The sequence below is a fragment of the Lepidochelys olivacea genome, assembly GCF_965140295.1.
Source record: "Lepidochelys olivacea isolate rLepOli2 genome assembly, chromosome: 7".
NCBI lineage: Eukaryota > Metazoa > Chordata > Testudines > Cheloniidae > Lepidochelys > Lepidochelys olivacea.
The window spans coordinates 72,044,366-72,057,608 of record NC_140417.1 but is presented as its reverse complement, the minus strand read 5'-3'; the positions used below and the strand labels follow the sequence as shown (position 1 = coordinate 72,057,608).

Below are 13,243 nucleotides of genomic sequence, written 5' to 3'. Positions count from 1 at the left end.
ATACCTGTAATCATTTTTGTTGCCATTTTCTGAACCCTTTCCAATTCCACTATAACTTTTTTGAGATGGGGCGACCACGTCGGCACACAGTATTCAAGATGTGGGTGTACCATGGATTTATACAGAAGCAATATGATATTTTCTGTATTATTATCTATCCTTTTCTTAACGATTCCCAACATTCTGTTTACTTTTTTGACTGTCGCTGCACATGGAGTGGATGTTTTCAGAGAACTATCCACAATGACTCCAAGATCTCTTGCTTGAGTGGTAATAGCTAATTGAGACTCCATCATTTTATATGTATAGTTGGGATTATGTCTTCCAGTGTGCATTACTTTGCATTTATCAATATTGAATTTCACCTGCCATTTTGTGGCCCAGTCACCCAGTTCTGAGAGGTCCTTTTGTAGCTCTTCGCAGTCTGCCTGGGACATAACTATCTTGAGTAGTTTTGTATCATCTGCAAATTTTGCCACCTCAATATTTACCACTTTTTTCTCTTTCTCTTAGATCACTATTGCCTTTATCTCTTTTATTTCTCTGAGGAAAGGACACTTGCATATCGTCCAGTTATATAACTCTAGAGAAGAAGCAAATGAGGGGCAGGTCAGTAGGAAAATCATTTACAACCAGATCTGATGGCCTTTTTTTTTCTGAGTGGCACCTTACTGTGTGAATAGTCCCATTGGTTTCAGTAGGACTATTCGCAGAGTGAGGTACCACCCAATGTAAGTCAGGGTATCAGAATCTGTCCCTGAGCCATTTGAGTAAATTCTTCAAAATGGAAAAAGTGTAACCCCCCAAAACTCCCAACCATCTCTCAAAATTGCAATAACCTTCCAGAAAGGCAGAAATTATACTTGAAAACAAGAGTGCTAATAATATACAAACACTATGGCATTTAGTCCAAGGGCAATTGCAGTAATATATTTACATAGAAAATATATTACCTATACTGTGCACGTCATTAATATATGCATTGATTGTGTCACTGAATGTAATAAATACAGAAGAATGCATTACACTGAAAAGCTAACATTTAAAAAATACCACATGGACAAAAAACACTCCTCATTCTCCTCCTACCTTTTATTACCTTCTCTCTTTTTTCCAATTTTCCTGAGTTCCCAATATATAAGACTTGACTTGTAATTTCCAAGAGGTTAATGAAAACTGCCACAAGGCCACGCATATGGCCTATAAAACCTTGAAAAGCGGGTAGCGAGGTTAGTCAGAATATGAAAGCTGATGATTATCAGACTGGGTTGTGGAGGAGGGGTCTCTTCTACAGAACTCAGTATGTTCCACCTTTACTTGGAAGAAAAGTAAATCCTGTAGAGGGTTTGATTTTTCCAGTATGCCTGGCAATGAAGATGATGATGCAGAACAAGCACTGTTTCCTAAAATGAGGTGACCCTGCTGAGTTTAGAGTAATACTATTGGGGTTCAAATCAGAAAAGACTGTTGCAAGTCTACAATATTGTCACATGACCTTCTCTGCCATGCAGCCTAGGATGCTAGGTCTAGTTTTAACATTTTTTTTAAAGTGTAAAAACTTGAGTGGATTTTTTTTAGGGGGAAAATTAAATATAAAAATGGTTATATATCCTAAATGTGTATCAAGTACATAGATTATTAGATTATTGTACCTTTTGTTCTTTATGCAACAACAATATGACAGATCCCAGGGGCACAGCCCCAAATCCTGTTTATTAACTATACACAAACAGGAAAGGTCTAGCTAGATATATATTGCTGCTCTAAATTGTTTCTGGCGGCTTCTAAAACATAACAGGCATCCGATGAACTGAGCTGTAGCTCACAAAAGCTTATGCTTAAATAAAGGCATCCAATGAAGTGAGCTGTAGCTCACGAAAGCTCATGTTCAAATAAATTTGTTAGTCTCTAAGGTGCCACAAGTACTCCTTTTCTTTTTGCGAATACAGACTACAGACTAACTAACTATTCTCATTCATTTTAGTTTTTTATCCTTTCCTCCCTCAAATCCTTCCTTAAGACACACTTCTGCTGCAACTGCTATAAGAAATCAGCCAGTTAATAATAGTTAGGTTGAGGCTAAATGGAGATAGTTAACACTTGTTCTAGTTATAATAATTAAAAAAGAGCAAATTTTATATATATATATAGTGGATTTGATCATAGCCCTCTTCCCCTCCCCCAACATCTGTGTGACACCGTCTTCTTAGATTGTATGCTCTTTTGGGCAGTGGTTGTGCCTTGATTTGTCTTTCTATAGTGCCTACACAAAGGGGCCCCTCATCATAGTTGGGGCCTCTGGGCACTATTGCAATATAGATATTAAATAGTAAATATGTTACAGGTTATTAACTGGACTTCATGTACTCCTGGAAGTATCTAGTCTATTATTGGTGAATGATATAACCTTTCAAATGCAAGTGTCATAAGTACAGAATGCATCCAGTCATCAGTATTTAGTTTAGATGCTTTTTCTTCCTCCTCTGTCCCTATCTCCAGGCTCAAACACTGTTGGCTGCAATATACAGAGTGTGGACATATGGATTATGTCATGTCTGAGTATACCCTTTATGAGTGACACCTAGGTAGATATGTAGGTGTCTCTTCATATGCTGAATAAAAGTAATCAGGAACCCCAGCATCCTGGCAGAATTCCGAGACATGTAATTCAATTCTGCCTACCAACATTTTCTTTGTACATTCAATTTGATAAGGTACAGGACGATAATTTTTCTAGCCTAAACCTCTGTGCACTGTTGCCATCTGCTGTTAGATGCTGCAATTCACCCCACAAGTGGCTGCATTTCATTGGTGAATGAAAGTGAGTCTTGTGTGCACTTTGTGTATCAGTTTCACTTTTGCTTTGGGATCCTTCAGAATGAAAAGTGCTATGTATGTGTAAGACCATGATCATTAATGTACCTGGTTAAAATGTCCAAAGACTTTGCTTGTTCACAAGGAAAACTGATTATCATTTTCTACACTTGTGGATTAGTTATTTAAATTAACGAGGGGTGTGCCTAATATTTCTCCTCTGCTATAGTTTGAACTTAATATTTCCATTGCATACAATTAATAGTTTATATAGTGTGTACAACTGATTGAGTATATGGTGTATGAATGGTTTGTTGACCTCATGAATGGGGAATGCATGAAATTTTGCAGAGTAAGACTCATGTAGGGATTATATTTGACAAGTAACCTCTGAAGGCAAAAATCTACCCGTTACTTAGACATGGTGTTTTTTCCACTACCGGGATGCCACAGAATATATCATCATCATCACCAATTTTTTCCTCAGTGAATGGTGACATGATGGCTAAAATCTCCTAAGATGGAGTCATACAGATCTCATGCCCTTTTCTAAGGTGTGGGAGAAGTGATATTACCACTTCCAGACAGCCCATCTACTGGACAACATGTACACTAACTCTGTCTAGAATTAATATTCTGTAAAAGGCTACAAAGGACAGTAAGTATCCAAATCTTCAGATGTTTCTGTATATGGGGGAATCCATGCCACAAAGAGGATACACAGGGGGATTCTGCTCTAGCTGCATGAAGTTGTGATCTATAATGGCTGTTTTCTTGTCACTGCTTGTGGGAATGGGGGAAGTCTGTGGGAGAGGAGGGGAAGGGGCAGGGCTAGTAGATCCATGAATACGCAGATCTAAAAGCCATCCCCATTCCCAGTGGAGTAAAGTAGTTATGGACACTACTTTAGTTCTGAGGCTGTTGTAGAGGCCAAGGAATGGCCCTGCAGGTGATTTGAGGCTTGAGGGGAGTCGTCTGTTACCATCTGGACCTCACAGAGCCTTACTTTGTAGAACCTGTTGTCGTAGACTTTTCACAGAGGTCAGGGCTTGGTCCTATGGAGTTGGTTATTGATTTTTAAAGAATATAGGTCAAATTATGGTCTCAAGAGCTACATATGTCTCTTACTCTAGGTTTCCTATGATGTAATGATTTATGTTACTCATTGCTAACTATAACAAAAATAAAAATAACTGATAGGCTTTAATATTTCATGCCAAAAAGCATCAGAGTTTCTTTTCTTTTTTTCATCAATACACACCTAGAGGTCTACTTAATTACTTAAGTCCTATAGGTTTGGAGGAGCTTTCTTCATCAGCATTAAGTGCAAAATCCAATTTAGAGTGACATAATGCATTAATGTGCTGTCAACATCATCATGGGGAGGATTTTTCCATTTCAGAAGATGTATCTTGCCAGAAGCTTCTTGAAGATTCATTTACCTAATGAAATTGCTTTAGTGTCTGGCTTGAGTTGTCTGCTCTCAGACAGAATAGTGATAAGGCATTTTACAGCTTTTATTTATTATAAATGTATGCTATTTTATTTGTATTAAACTACCTTTCTCAAGTACGGGAGAGGGGAAAGCAAAAATAAATCTATTCCAAGAGTCCTAGTAAAGAAAATTAACTCGGTAGTAAAAGGTTTGATTTTTTTGATCTGTCATGTTAGCTTCTAAATTTGTCTTTTGATTCCAAGTGAGTGGAGTCTATTGATATCCATCCATACCTGGGTTCAGAAATTCTATAAGGAAAATTAGATATTATAAAGACAAATAATTAGATTAAACTTTATGGAAACAAAAACAGAGAGGAAAATTTTACTCTAAATTACACACTCTGACTTTACTGAAGTTGCTCAGGAGTTTGTTGAGGTTATAACTGAAAGCCGAATTTGGCCCAATGTACATACACTCAAAATCTGAACAAGAGATCCTTCTATATTCAGGGTATGCAAAACAAATCTGCATACCTTTACTGAATGCAACTTTCTACCTCCTGCCGGTATCTTTTCCAGTGTTCCTCCTAATTTGTATCCGACTACTCTATTCCTGTAACTTAGGGCCCTCTATTGCTTCCACTGAAGTCAATGGCATAGCTCTCATTGACATCAGTTGGAGCAGGAGCAGGCCCAAAGGAAGAGAGTGTATTGCTGTACAAATGTTACCATTTTATCCTCCCTAAAAATGTAACATTGAGCTTAAATACCAAAAAAAAAAAAAAAAAAAAAGTAGTTCAAGTGTAGCATGTGAGGAAGGGATTAATTAATTAACATTAATGATAAATTAAGTGATATTACGTGCCCCTCGGCACAGCATATTCAGTTGCCCCCACCCACCTACAGCTGACCTTTGTGTTTTCCATAAAAAATGAAAAGGAAAAAAAATAAAAACACAGCTTCATCGGGAAGGCACGAGACCCTCCTCCATGCACGGTGCTCCCAGCCTGAGCTGGGGTGCAGCCCACCCGCATCAGGCAAGGCGCAAGGCGGGGACTGTACCTCTCCCCATGGTGAGCGGTTCCTCGATGTCTTCCGTCTCTCCCACAGCCCAGCATGGCAGCCCCGTTCTGGCTCTGCCCATGCAAATGCTGGCCACATCCCTCCCTCACCTTCCCTGGCATGGGGCAGAGGCAGTGGGGTGACCGAGATTGGGACGGGGCTGTGATGCTCCCAGCACCTTCAGCAGCACGCCCACATAGGCTGACTCAGTTGCTCACCCTGCTGCAGCCCCACATGTTGGATAGCTGCCAACTCGCACTAGGAGCCCGACTGCCTGCAGGGGAGCTGTATGTATTCACTTTTTAACTTTTAACCCACGTTTAACTTTTAGGTGCCCCTAAAATGCTGGCATCCCTAGGCATGGGCCTACTGTGTCTAATTGGAAATCCGGCCCTGAGTGTGATGGGATAAAGCACTATATAAGTGATAAATATGATTAATATTGAGATCTAGGTGTTTCCTACACTGCATTGTTGGCTGCACTGCCAACGAGCTACAGATCTGTGTTACATGAAGAGATGGAAAAAATTGTGTTGGGTTGCACTGAAAGTTATTTGCAGTTTAACTGAGGTCTGAATTGTATCACTTGGATACAGAGGGATTTGTTAAGCTCCTAGTTGTAGAGTTACTCAAGGATGGGAGCACTGACATCTGCTCTTAGGTATGTCTCTTACTCTTCTCAGGGCATGTCTATGCTATGGCCCTAAGTTGACCTATGTTAGATCGACTTACAGTCATTACAATAATTACTGTGGTGGCTGATGTCCACACTACCCTCCTTCTGTCGGTGGTGCACATCCTCACCAGGAGCACTTCCACTGACTGAAGAGGGTCAGTGTGGGGCCGAGAGCCAGCAGCCTGGCCGGGAGCTGGGGACTCTAAAGCTGCCTGACTTTCTTCTCAATTTTACAGCTATGCTGGAGATGGCCAAAAGCTGAAGCAGGTAACACACTGCTTTGCCGTAACTGCACCAACATAAATGCTACGTAAATGCTCGGTGTATGTCGGTGTAGTAGGGCACTTACATCTTCTTTTTCAGCTGCAAGTCCCTAGTGATTCTGACATGAGACATTTTGTGCAGGCATTTTTGGTTTTAGTTTCCAGTTTTCTGTTGAACAAAATGTCAGCAGGTGACAACCCATGCTTCGTTGGTGCCATTCTATAATTTATCAGTGCTAAATACAAACCAGATTCTGACTCCACAGACTTTTTCAGTAGGTGCTTTATTTTTTTTTATACCATTTTCCTCCAGCCTGTTGGATTGGGGATAATAGGGATGGCAGTGATATGTCTAACCCATTCTTCACTACAAATTGCTTAAACTCATGCCCACTAAACTGTGGCCCATTGTCTGACATTACTGTGTTAGACCATGTATAGCAAAAATAGATTTGATATGTAGATCACTTGTTTAGCTGTAGTATCTTCTAGTGAGGCTGTAATTATAATTATTTAGGACAAGTACATAGTTTTTTCCAGACAGGGGAAACAAATATATGCCTACTTTGCTCCACTGCTCTTTTGTCAAATTGTCTAGTAGGTGTGTCTGCATCCACCAAATCTCTCCCAGGATTGTATTCTATTCAGAGATTGTACATTTGTAGCTGAAAAAATAATCTCTCTATCCTTGAGGCATAGGGAAGCTCTCAACAGAGTACAGAATAGAGCTGAAAGAGCCCAACTGCCCCACAATTCATGCCTCTACGAAAGTTCCCCTCGCCTTAAGTCAGGGGGTGAAAGAGGAGCTGGGTAGACTTATTGCTCTGGGAATCATGTTGATGAAACAACAGAGTGAGTAAACTTATTGGTTATTGTAGGAAAAAAGAACCCTTCACTTGTATATAGACTTACAAGAATGAAATAAATATGTAAAAAGGGAACATTTCCCACTATTTATCAGGGGAGAAATTTTGGGGGAAATGGCTGATGCCAAATATTTTTCTTTGCTTGAGATGTCAGCAGGGCCTGGCAAAACTGCTCGTAGCATTTGCTGCTCGGAGATCACCCTGTGCTTACAGGGCTTAAGTGCTTTTCTTTATTCTGTGTCTGGTTCCAACTGGCTGTGCATAACAACAACATAAGCTTCACAGCACCTGGACCAGACACGCTTTCTGGGAAGCTCAGCCCTTAATGGCAGTCCCACATATGGATATCTAAGAAACAAATAAGGGGCTGCTTGAAGTTCTTTTCAAAGATCAATAAACATTAAATATAAAAATAGCATGGGGAAAAATAATCCTTTGAGCACTCCTCAGAATAACTGATTTTTGCAAGACTTGTGATCTTAGTCACTTAGTAGTGAGACAAACTCGTACAAAATCTCATGGCACTGTAAAACGCCTACTTAATAGTTAGTCCACACATCACATATATGTTACCTTGGAATTCTCATTTCTCTGGATTCTTTACCCACAGGTATAATACAATTGCTAGTGATATTTCATTCTGATGAAAAACTAAAAATGAATTCTATGGTAAAATATTCTATAGTAAAAGCATTAGTAAAGGTTCTTTGTTAGAAATAATGTTCACTGCTCTTACTGTAATTTATCCATTAACATTCAGTAATGTGTCAGTTTCTCCTGCAAGAAATACATAAGTTATTAATGAAGGGCTGAATTGATTACATACCTGAAGGGAGACACAAAAGCAACTTCTCCATAATAGGGAGGGTTGTAGGTGAGGAGTGTTGGCAAGTGTGGGTCTGAGGGGATGGTCCCTCTTTGAAGCATTATCCTCCACTTCGACCCTGCATGGGTTGCTGGAATAAATTCTGCAGACCCCATGTGCATCAAATTATATGGGTTCCCTCACCACCTAGATAATTCCCCACCTCAGATGGGAGGGTTTGATGGCAGTGGCTTGTGGGGAAACAGCGCTTCTGTAGGAGCTGAGCAGATCTGAGGGTCAGGTAAAGCCTTGAATCTGTGTAGAGGCAAGGGCCTCTGAATGAATGGCACTCACCTTTCTCAACCTCTCAACACCCAAGAAGATCTGGAAGATATCTGAGTTTTGGGGGAAAACATTCCTAGCAGTTCTTCAGGACAAATCCTTCCTTCATGGCATGATCAGGTAGAAACCCTACAAGTCAATGTGTTTTTAAAAACTATTCACGATCTACTTAAAGTTAGAATTTGCCTAGCCCTTACTTGGTTACACAGAGGCATAAGTGGGTGTAAGGGTTCACTGCTTCCTTGCAAGTGTGAGTAAGGGATGGAATTTCAGTTTCACCCATGGCAATGGGGGGAAGCACAAGGGGCTAGGCCCAGATGCTTCCCCCAGGAGCAACTGGATAGCAAGTAGGCAGAGCCAAGGCTACTCCTCGCTAAGAAAGCACTAAAAGGAAGAACTGTAATGGCCATGCTTTCTGATCCAAGGGCCAGTGAACAAGACCAAAGGAAATCTCATTTCTGAGGGTTTTTTTTCTTTCTGATCTTAGCCCTCAGTAGAGAAGATGGAAAGTGACAGGAAATAGACTAACGGTAAAAAGAAAAGAAATGGTCCTGCAGGAGCAGTAGAAGCCTTCTTGCTGAACCCAGAAACGCTGAGCAGTGTGCCTCAAAATAAAGAATCCTAATCTCATTTACACCAGTTTTCACAACAGTAACACCATTGGGTGAAATCCTGGCTCCGCTGAAGTCAATGCAAAGCTCCCATTAGCTTCATGGGGGCCAAGATTTTACTGGAATTATTCCTGATTTACACCAGTGTAATTCAGCTCAGAATCAGCCCTATTACATTTATATTGCAGGATGTGAAGACTTTCATCTGACTTTTGTCAGGTAAGCCTAACTTCAGTAGTAGGCAAATTGGTTGAAACTACAGTAAAGAACAGAGTTATCAGGCACATCAATGAACATGACATGTTGGGGAAGAGTCAACATGGCTTTTGTAAAGGAAAATCATGCCACACCGATGTATTAGAATTATTTGAGAGTGTCAACAAACATGGGCAAGCGTGACCCAGTTGATACAGTATACTTTGAGTTTCAGAAAACATTTGGTATGGTCCCTCATCAAAGGCTCTTAAGGACAGTAAGCAGTCTTGGAATGGTTAGTCTTTCAGGAATGTGTTAGCACTGGGACAAACACCAGGAAAATGTATGTATTTAATATTTTATTAAAGTTCTAGCTACTGTATCATTCTTAGTTTTATAACATTGGTCATACTGGCAAAAATCAATCAATCATTAAACCGTTGGTCCTTTTTCTTAAAAGAAAAGCCAAATCAATAAAATAGTTTTCCATATTTTTGTATATTCTCAGTGGCTCAGATTCCTGCAGTACTAGGAACCCTTTTTAAATATCCAAGAAATCACTACAGGAAAGTGAGTTACTGGTAACATCTATTAAAGTAATATTTATATTGTCATTGATAGAATCACAAAAAGACTATGTTGTGCCACACAACAATCACTGGTTTTCTGTTGGAATCCAGGATTGATGATGCTCGCTGAGGGAAGAGATGCTTTATCTGTGTGATTCCCGGAAGCAATAAGCACCTACGTGAAAATAACTCAAGTCCCCATCCTTAATCCCCTGCCTATCCTTTTTTATCTGATGGATTCAGTGAGGGCTGGAAGATCACTGTGTGAATGAAATGGAAAGACAGTTAACAAGATGTGACCAGCCCCTGGACAAAACAATAGAGAAAAACCTTTACTTTGTCTAGTATCTGAGAGTCGTCCTCATGTGCAGGTAACAATGTGGATCACTGTGGGCTTGGTCTGCTGCTTAGTTTTTGGAGGACTGCCTTCAGCTCGCTGCACTTGCCCTTCCCAATGTAGCTGCACCTTCTATAGTGTCAATGAAGGAACAAAAGCAAGGTATGTTTGTTCTCTTTGTTTTCATCTGGAAGGTTTTGTGTTCACCTTTGTAAGGATATATGGAAAAAAAAACCATGGCTTGTGTCATGGTTATTTCTTTGTGTGTTATTTTCCCCAGTCATTCTGTACGACAGCTTTATGTGCAGAAGGATTAGCTTCTGAGCACACTATAATCTGATTTCAGAAAAAACATTCGGTGATCTTCTCTCCTAGGGTAAAAGCAATATAATTAACATCAGTATAATGGTGAAAGATGACTAAAATGGAAAATACTGGACTTCGTATGTGCAGAAAATGTCTTAAGGTTCTAGCCCACCTTGTTCTCCTTTCAAAGAGTTAATGAGGCTTGCTTAGTACAGTGCTTTCAAAAATGCATGGAGTACTGCCTTCTATTCCATTTACTTAAGAATCCTTTAATCAGAGGATTTTTTTAGACGGAAACAATCCCCAAACCAGAAGAAAACTCAAAGGCAGATTCCATACATTAAATGTAAAATCTGAGAATGGTTTATTTCAATTCCACAAAATCTCAACAAAGACCAGTTCTTTATTTTTTGGAATGAAATACAATTAAGATATTAGTAGAGGATGCTTTTTGTTGAAATGTAGTAAGTAAGCAATTATTTGACTTAATGGGAAACAGGACAAGCTTTTATACAATATATTCACAATATAAAAAGAGAGAGAAGGAGAGAAAGCAATCCCTTTTTCTTTGGAGTACATATTTCTTCTAGACAGGATTCTAATGGAGGAATTCAACAAAGAGAAATTAAAAACTGTCACCTAGATTTTGAATGTCTGTAAAATGGACTTCTTTCCTCAAGACCGTTCAGGTGCAATAGAAGTAGCACCAGTAGCTTTCCATGTGAGAAGTACAGTGGAAACACAAATTACCTGTAGTTACTGAGAAGGAATGCAACAAAAATAATCAACGCTATCCCAAAGAGGCCGTAGTGGAATTACCTTCCAGTGACTGGGAAATACTGTAGTACTTTGTGGTAGCTATGTTAAAAAGTGTGGTGTCTACCATTTCCTAAGGTGAATAATTGTTGTCATTTTTCTATATTATGATTCAGTGAAAAAACAGCCAAGTTCCCAGTAGTACAAGGGGTTTATCACACAGAATAACAGTTTAGTGCTCAATAGTATCACCTGGAAATATCATCAGTAGCATAAGTACACATTGCTACGTTGTAATAGGGTCTCATATTATTGAACCTTCTGTGCCATGCACAGAAAAGAAATGCATTACTGAGAAGAGTTTTCTGTCTCCTTATTATCTTCTTTTTGTTCTTAGTTTTTCCCCGAACCCCCAACCCTCAGTTAAGGAGGGTGGGATGAGCCTTCTTCCAGATTCTATCAGTTTTGGTCTGAGTCTTGACTGCACCCTGTTGCTTGAGAGTCAAGTGAAGCATTTCTTTCCTCAACCTCCCGGGGTTGTGTTTGCATCTTCCATCACAGATTTAATGCCATTGTAGAAGTACTAAATGAAAGTAACTATACTGTATACCTATCGTGAATGAACAATTTTATGTAGAAGCTTGAAGACATTTAACTCTAGGAAGCCTCACTTAGTAAGAGCAATTTAGTTATGTTATTTATTTGCCCCTATAGTACAGGAGTAATCACTTTCAGCTAAAAATGATCTGGTTTTATAATATTCCATTTATTAACCAGCCACAGTCATGAGGAGATGGTCCTTAGATTATCATATTACATTTCCCTCATAGTACCTCTTCTAGCATGTGAAGTGGAACATGCTTATTTGATTCTGCTACTTTTTATAAATTAAGCTTTATTTCATGTTAAGAATTTGCCTTTCCCCCCTTCCCCTTGTCGTTAGGCGAACTGATGTGCATTCTGTATTGTATTTTCTAAGATATCTGTCTCTCTCCCTTCCTCACTGCTATCTACAATTTCATGCATTTACAAAGCCAAAGTCAAATTTTGCTTGTATAAGGCCCAAGTAAATAAAGATTAAGGATTTCAGATATGCCTTTAGAAATTAGAGATGGGAAAGAGCAATTAGGTCATCTAGTTCACACTACAGCCAGTGCCGGATTTTCCCCAACAGAATAATTTCCAGTGCTTTGACTCATCTATTTTCAAATGCTTAAAGTGAAGTGGCTTCTACCGCTATTATACAGTCCAACAGATTTCACTGTAGTTCAGATTTCAAAGTAGAGTTTTGTTGGGTTAATTGACTTCACTTCATGAACAGGAGATTCCATATAGTGTTTAATGTGTGTTCCCCTGTTATATTCAGTTGGATGGAATAAAGGGCCCAAAGAGTCAAAGGTGTTGCCATGACTCTGAAACCATCCAACACTGAACATTTTTAAATAAGTTTTGGGGTTTGGTAAACAGAGACCTCAGCCTGCTTAGGACTGTGGAGAACACACTATAAAATTCATACCAAAGGTTACACATTTATTGATTTGAAACAGATAAAAGGACAAGACTCAAAATAAGGTAAAGAACATTGAAACTGAAATTGATTATGTAAAACAAGCTTAATCAAAAAGTAACAAAGTCCCTTTTTGGAGACGGTGAATATTGGTTAAAATCTCTTATTCAGTTAAACAGTACTTTTTGGTGGGGAAGAAAGGGATAGTTCTGTTGCTCAGTCCTGAGTTGGGAATGATAGTCACTTTCCTACTTCAGACAAAACAGAGAGACACAGAAGGGGGAGTAGAGATAGGATAGTAAAGATGAGGGAAATACGGCTTTTGTTGATATTCTCAGGGCAACTGGTCAGTCACAGACGGATGCTTTGGTCAGACAGATTAACCATGACAGCTATTGCTATGGATCCTGGCTCACTTCCTCTGTCAGGAACGTCATCTGGTTGGTCTGGTCAGGACCTCCTCCTTCACTGGTCCTTCTCAGGCTGAGCAGAGCTGGATAGACCATCTCATCTCGCTGGACTGGTGCTGTGCAGTACAGTTGATTTCAGAGTCAGGTGAAAAGCTGAAAGAGAGAGGACAGGAGGAAGATGGGTGAGGGACAGAAAGGAGCACATGAGGGAGCAGGAAACAGAGCAAGATCTCACATGTATCAGGTTGGGGTCCTTGTTGGTGCAGCAATGATGCCCAAGTGTCTCC

General features: G+C 39.6%; 1 protein-coding gene across 2 annotated transcripts in view; it reads left to right on the top strand.

Annotated features, from left to right (window-relative positions):
- The window catches only part of LRIT1 (leucine rich repeat, Ig-like and transmembrane domains 1), a gene marked incomplete at its 5' end in the record, with an annotated part of 62,943 nt that overhangs the window by 37,342 nt on the left and 12,358 nt on the right, over nt 1–13,243 (top strand). Inside the window, one exon of one of the 2 annotated variants that reach the window (XM_084633953.1) lies at nt 10,018–10,139. The exons of the other annotated variant lie outside the window; for it this stretch is intronic. Coding sequence (XP_084490079.1) covers nt 10,018–10,139 — 122 coding nt within the window. Of the gene's footprint in view, nt 1–10,017; nt 10,140–13,243 lie in introns of those variants that run through there. 2 annotated transcript variants of the gene reach the window in all.